The 6,963-nt window shown below is 32.2% G+C and overlaps 1 protein-coding gene across 1 annotated transcript; it reads right to left on the reverse strand.

Moving 5' to 3' along the window:
* Nucleotides 1-673: 673 nt before the first annotated feature.
* On the reverse strand, nucleotides 674-1,387 carry LOC136075358 (uncharacterized). The gene has a single exon (XM_065788266.1). It carries the CDS (start codon nucleotides 1,385-1,387, stop codon nucleotides 674-676), a length of 714 nt encoding a protein of 237 aa, XP_065644338.1.
* Nucleotides 1,388-6,963: the final 5,576 nt, after the last annotated feature.

Below are 6,963 nucleotides of genomic sequence, written 5' to 3' on the forward strand. Positions count from 1 at the left end.
ACATGATTATGATTCACAGTGGTAGCATAAGTCTGAATCATCTGGACTAAATGAAAAGTGGTACCAAGATGTATATTTAGTACATTGTGTCCAATCATCAAATGGTGGCACATTGTATGGACAAGAGTATATGGTGCATAGAGTTGTATCAGTGATAAAACTTTCAGAGGCAGAAACCATATCTTTTTTCCTTTACATTCGTTTCTTTATGCCATTAGGTCTTTTTGCTTTTCAGGCTTCTTCATCTTTTTTGTCTTCAAATTTATTGATTTCATTTTTTGCTTAACCACCTTATTAAGTGCAGCTTTTTCTTTACTCAATATGACTGCTTGTTGCTTTTTTTTCACATTGTTTTCATGCTCATCTAGTCGTTTCTTGAAAGGTGAAGAAGTAAGGTTTTCAGCTGACTCTGTCTTTCTCTTTCGTTGTCTTAAAACAGGAATTTTGGGGATGCGGAGAAATCTTTTCCAAAATATTTAAGGGAGACTTAAGGCCAAGATACTCATTAACAATTGGCAAAACTGCCTCATCAACAGCCTTCAATTTTGCAGCAGTAGTTGTTGTGCTCATAACATTTGCCAACTGTATAGGTGCAACAAGAGGCAAATTAGGTAATTCACTAGATTGCTGGCAGATTTTCAATGGCTCTGCTTCATTAGTGAGCAAAGCTGCTTCAAAGGCGCTTCATTAGTGAAAAGGAGCAAAGCTGCTTCAAATCTGCTTCATTAGTGAGCAAAGCTGCTTCATTAAAAATAAAGTCATTTATTGGGTATAAACCAGAGCATCTAAAACCATTGATTGCTTTGTCAACGTTTGCAGTAAAGTTGTAGGCAATTGCAAAAATACCTGCCATGTCAAAAAATGAAATTCTACCTCCCTGATGTGATAACATCCAGTTGCTTGCTGCTGTATTGTAGCCAACTTTCAATGGTTTAAAAAATGTACGATCTAAAGGTTGCATCTTGTGTGTACAATGAGGTGGAAGAGTTATGAGATGGATCCCATTGTCACGACAAAAGTTAATGGCCTCAAGTGTTTTGTGACTGTGATGACCATCAAGTACAATTAATTGCTCATTAGTTTTAGATGCATGAGTCACAGCAACAAAATGTGTTAACCGTTCAATGAATAAAGATGAATCAGTCCATCCGCTGGAGATAACTCTAATAATTGAGCCTGAAGGTGCACCAACAGCCATCCTATCAGTCATTCGCTTACGGGGATATATAAATAAGGGTGGGGCATAAGTGCCACTTGCACTCATTGCACACACAACTGTCACAGTAGCACCTCTTTCTCCACTAGTTATTTTCGAAACTTGTCGTTTGCCTTTTGTTGCAATTATTTTTCCTGGCTTATGGACATTTGTGATTCCAGTTTCATCCATATTCCAGAGCTGTTTGGCTTAAAACTTATGTTCCTCAAATAATGACTTGTATACTGAAAAAAACTGATTTACTTTTGGTTTATTGAAGCCAATGGCTAAGCTTATACTGGTGGCTTGTGGAGTTCGAATAGAAAGTTGTGGATTGCGAGACATGAATCCTAGCAGCCAATTCACTCCTGTTATTTTTAACTCTTAATTAAAAGGATTATCGATTCCCATTTGTTTAGCAAAATCATATGCTAGGCGACGCACATCTATTGTTGTCAAGCCAAATAATGCTGTTTCCATAATCTGAACTTGTGTAACAATCTTTAACTCAAATTCTTTACTAAAAACAGAAAATTTTCCACTCAGAGACAAATCACCAGCTACTTTTACTTTTCCATCTCAATGACGTTGTAATGTTTTTTTATTAATTCTAAAATCTGATGCAACATTCTTTAGACTGCAGCCCATCTTTATTACATCTAATGCTGACTTTCTTCTAGCATCTCTCTGTGTTTTTCGCACATATTTTCTCACCATTATTTGTAATATTTAAACATGTATCTAAAGAAATATTAAAACCTTAAAATTTTAACTATATAAACATACAAACACATACACGGTATTATAAAAATATTTAATACATTAATATTTTATACATTACATAACATATATAAATTAACTCTCTTTGAGTTAAATAAGCACTTACTAAAGTTACATGTACATACAAAATTACTCAAGATTGTTGACAATAACACGATGTTGCAATTATTATTATGATATTGCATGCTAAACACAGCTCCTTTTAGTAAAAATTGCATCATGCGCATATGAAGTTGTATGTCAGCTGAAGGCGATGCAAATTTGCAGAAGTTTTACAAATATGCATTGAATTGCAGCAATAGCATGTGATACAGCTTCATTTTACTTAGCATATACATTATAAAATTTACTTAATATATAAAATTATTTTAAAAAGCTATTTATAAATATGCATAATAGTTATCAACATATAAACTAACAAATAAACATTGTCAATAACTAAATTAGTAAACGTTTTTACAGTGAGCAAAAAAATTAATCATGCAGCCAATAGAAATTAATAAAAAGGCCAATAAAGCCAATAGAAATTCTCAATAGAAATTCTCAATAGCCAATAGAAATTCTCAAAAAGTATAAACTTTTTTGAAAAACTTATTTCACCAAAAGATAGCGCTTAAAAAATACATTAAAAATCATGTTTGAAAATAAAAAAACTGAATTTGTTATATTTAAAAAAATAAAGAACTAACTTTATTGAAAATTCCTGACAAAAAAATTAATCATGCAACAAGAAAATTCGAATGGTAAGTATCAACAATTATATTATATTTAATTATATTATTTATTTATATTAATTTAAACTGTATATTTATATTAATAAACTTTCCAGGAATGACCAGCATTGAAAATATAAAATCTAAAAGAAGCTACACATCTCATTCGATCGGACTTCGTGCACGAGTAATTGCGTTATGGTAAGACGGCCAAAGTCAAAGATCAATAGCTAAAACGCTATGTATATCGCCTGCAACCGTTCAATCTATCGAGGAAAAATTTAAAAAAGTTGGAAATCTCGAAAATCAACCTGGAAGAGGACGCAAACAAAAGACTACGGCGCGTCAAGATCGATCTTTGATCAAAAAATTCGAAATTAATCCAAGATCTTCAACAACAGCAGCAGCAAAAGAGTTGGAGGAGAGTTTTGGATTGTCTCTCACACCGCAAACAATTAGAAATTGCTTGCATGAAGTGAATTTACATGGACGAACACCACGCAACAAGCCGTATATAAGCCCAATCAATAGAAAGAAGCGGCTCGAATGGGCAAAAAAGTGGATAAGCCACAAGAGTTCTGGGACTCAGTTATTTGGTCTGGCGAGTTGAAATTCATTTTATTTGGCTCTGATTGAGCAGTAAAAATATGGAGGAAGCCAGGAGAAGAGCTTCAATTGAAGTGTTTGAATGCCACAGTTAAACACGGTGGCGGTAATATTATGGTCTAGGGATGTATGGCAGCGAGCGGAGTCGGGATATTGGCGTTTAGTGATCAGAGAATGGATCAATATTTATATAGATCAATTCTGAAAGATAATTTAAGTTCATCTGCAGAAATTGTCGGGTTGAAAGAAAATTTTATCTTTCAACACGACAATGATCCTAAGCATACGGCTCGTTCGGTCGTCGAATATTTAAGTTTCAGGGTTCAAAATGCTCGAATGGGTTGCTCAATCACCAGACTTGAACCCAATCGAGCATCTTTGGGCTCACGTCGAGAAAAAATTAAAAGATCGGCGAATTTCAAAGAAAGCCCATCTGAAAAACTTAATTTCGAGTTTTTGGTCGGAAATCGGGTCAGTTTCTTACCAAGTTTCTGGTATATTACCAAGTTTCTGGTATATTACCAAGTTTCTGGTATATTACCAAGTTTCTGGTATATTACCAAGTTTCTGGTATATTACCAAGTTTCTGGTATATTACCAAGTTTCTGGTATATTACCAAGTTTCTGGTATATTACCAAGTTTCTGGTATATTACCAAGTTTCTGGTATATTACCAAGTTTCTGGTATATTACCAAGTTTCTGGTATATTACCAAGTTTCTGGTATATTACCAAGTTTCTGGTATATTACCAAGTTTCTGGTATATTACCAAGTTTCTGGTATATTACCAAGTTTCTGGTATATTACCAAGTTTCTGGTATATTACCAAGTTTCTGGTATATTACCAAGTTTCTGGTATATTACCAGAAACTTGGTAAATTCAATGCGTAGACGTTGTTTAGCCGTCATTCAATCAAATGGTGGACCTACGCGTTATTAATTTTATATTAATTTTTATATTTTATGTTTAATTTTTTTTCCTTGGTTTTTTGATTTTTTATTTCTTTTGTAATTTTTCGTAACTTTTATTATTATTTTGTAATTTTTTAGTTCCTTTTTCGATAAATTCATATATAAATTTTAATTATTTAATATAAAAATTATAAATTTTAACTTAATTTAGTTTAAATTCAGTTTTACTAAAGTTTTTACTATGGTGCATGATTAATTTTTTTTTGCTTACTGTATCTTCTAAACACACTTTAAAAATGGTAGAAATTCCGTAAAACCACGAGGCAAGAAGCCCTATGAGGGCATCTTACCCCACGTAACCGAGGACGTCTTGCCTCATCTGTACTCTGCAAGTTTAATACAAATGAAATTAATTTTATTGCTCAGTTATAAAATTTCTTGACTATATATTAGTGTGGGATAAACTCTCTATAAAACAACACATTTCTTACCTTAATCGCATAAGTATTGCCAATCCAGTAAACATTCAAAATTAGAAGCAACTTACTAACAAAATACTCCAAAAAGTTATAAACCGATTTAGACCTCACCTACTAGCAATATTAAAAACATTTTTTTTTTGAATATTTAACTAAACTCAAAAACCTTAAAACTCCTTGGTTGACACAAGGGCTTATTGAATATTCAAAAAAAAAAAAAAACTTTATGAATAGTTTTTGAAAACAAAGACTTATAAAAACGAAAAAATATATAATCAATGCAAAAATTTGTTTGAAAAATTAAAAAAATATTAAAAAAAAAACTATTATTCCAATTTATTAGAAAATTATTGCGATAACGCCAAAAAAAATATGGGGCGTAATAAAGGAGGTAACGGGGGAAAAAAAAGATACCACCAAAGTGTTCCGCAATACTTAAAAACAGATGCGAATTATACAGTTGACAATCAGGCAATAGTTATTGCAGAGAAATTTAATAATTATTTTATGAAAATTGCGGAAAAACTAGCTAATAAAATAACTCCTGGAAAAAAACGTTATAAATCGTATCTAGAAAAAATAGCTTTATAATTATAATTTAATAATTGATAAAACTAAACTATTTATTTTGCATTTATTTATAGCTATATCAGCTACTGCAACTTTATCTGGGCAAGTACTTATCCTTCAAAGTTAAATACGATCTACAAAATACAAAAACGAGCAAGTCGCTTGATATTAAATGCAAATAAATACCCTAGTGCCAGACCACGACTAAGAGAAATTTGAGTGCCTAATGTCTATGAAATAAATAGTCTTAATATACTTATTTTTATGTTGACGTCACATTAAATTGCTTAAGCCAATTTTTTTTATAGTTTAAACTGCACATTCTAACATCTCGTGCAATATCTATCCGCTTTCTCTATGCTATCTTTCTAACTCGACTTCTGACTTTCACTCTATCTTACTTCGTTCTTCCTAAATTCACTTACTCTTGGTTAGCGATGGTGGTGATGATGCTCATTAGTAAGCTGAACTTGTCTTCGCTTGCCCGGGTATATGGTAATTAGCCGGAGGAGGATAAACCATAATACCCACTAACAATTTTCATAACTCCCTCTTAAAATTGGATATAATCAAAATTGACGTAACTGATCATTACCCAATATTCTTAATAACAGATAATATAACCCTTAACCGTTCTAACTCTTAATCAATAATCTTAGTAAGACAAATCAATAAAAACTCTTTATTATACTATCGAAATCTTTTATCTAAAAAAACTGATTGGAATGCGAATGATGCGTATGAATTATTTTTGGCACAGTTTTGTAAACGCCATCATTTGGCATTTCTTGTAAAAAAAATATTATAAATTCTATTTCACTTAAAAACCCATGGATGACCAAAGGTTTGTATAAAACATCAAAGAGAAAACAAAAACTTTATGAAAAGTATTTAAAACATAAAACATCTGAAATTGAATTAAAGTACAAAAATTATAAAAACTAGGGCATGGAAACCGGTAATGAAAAACCGGTTTTTACCGGTAATTTTTATTCCCATTAATTACTGTTACCGGTTTTTTCTCAACCTATTACCGCGGTTTTAAAAATGATATTTTGTTAATCAAATAATTTGCTATTTTGCTTTCATTTTAATTTGGAAACTCCTAAAAGACGCAACACAGTGAGAGAAAGCAGTTCTTTGATGAAAAAGCAATAAACACGAAGATGACCTTCGTTGCAGGAAACAATAATTCCGAGGTTTGGAAGCACTTCTTACACAGCAAGGATCTGCAGCTGGCGAAGTGCAAAACTTGTAGCAAAGAAATCAAGTGCAAAGGTGGATCTACCAGTGTTATGAGATCTCATCTCAAATTAATGCATCATATTGAGGCCGATGCTATGAAACAAGTATCAGCCAAAGTTGAACAAAAAGTTGGAAAAATTGATCACTTCTTCGTGACCCAAAAAGATTCCTTGGCAGTTGTCTTGTCCGAGTTAGTCGCCATTGATGGATTACCAATTCGAGTACTGTCAAAAAGTCAACGTTTAAGAGCGGCATTGGGAGCTCAAGGTTACCACTTGCCAAAAGATGCAAAATCGATCAAAGCAATTATTACGAAGCACTGTCTTGAGTTTAAAGACATTTATAAAAAGCAGTTTGAAGAAATGAAGAAAGACAAAATTTGTTTTAGCATTACTCTTGATGAATACACATCATCTCGTAACAGAAGGTTTATTAATATCAATGTTCATGTCAAGAATTGGTT

Source organism: Hydra vulgaris, chromosome 01 (assembly GCF_038396675.1).
Source record: "Hydra vulgaris chromosome 01, alternate assembly HydraT2T_AEP".
Classification (NCBI taxonomy): domain Eukaryota; kingdom Metazoa; phylum Cnidaria; class Hydrozoa; order Anthoathecata; family Hydridae; genus Hydra; species Hydra vulgaris.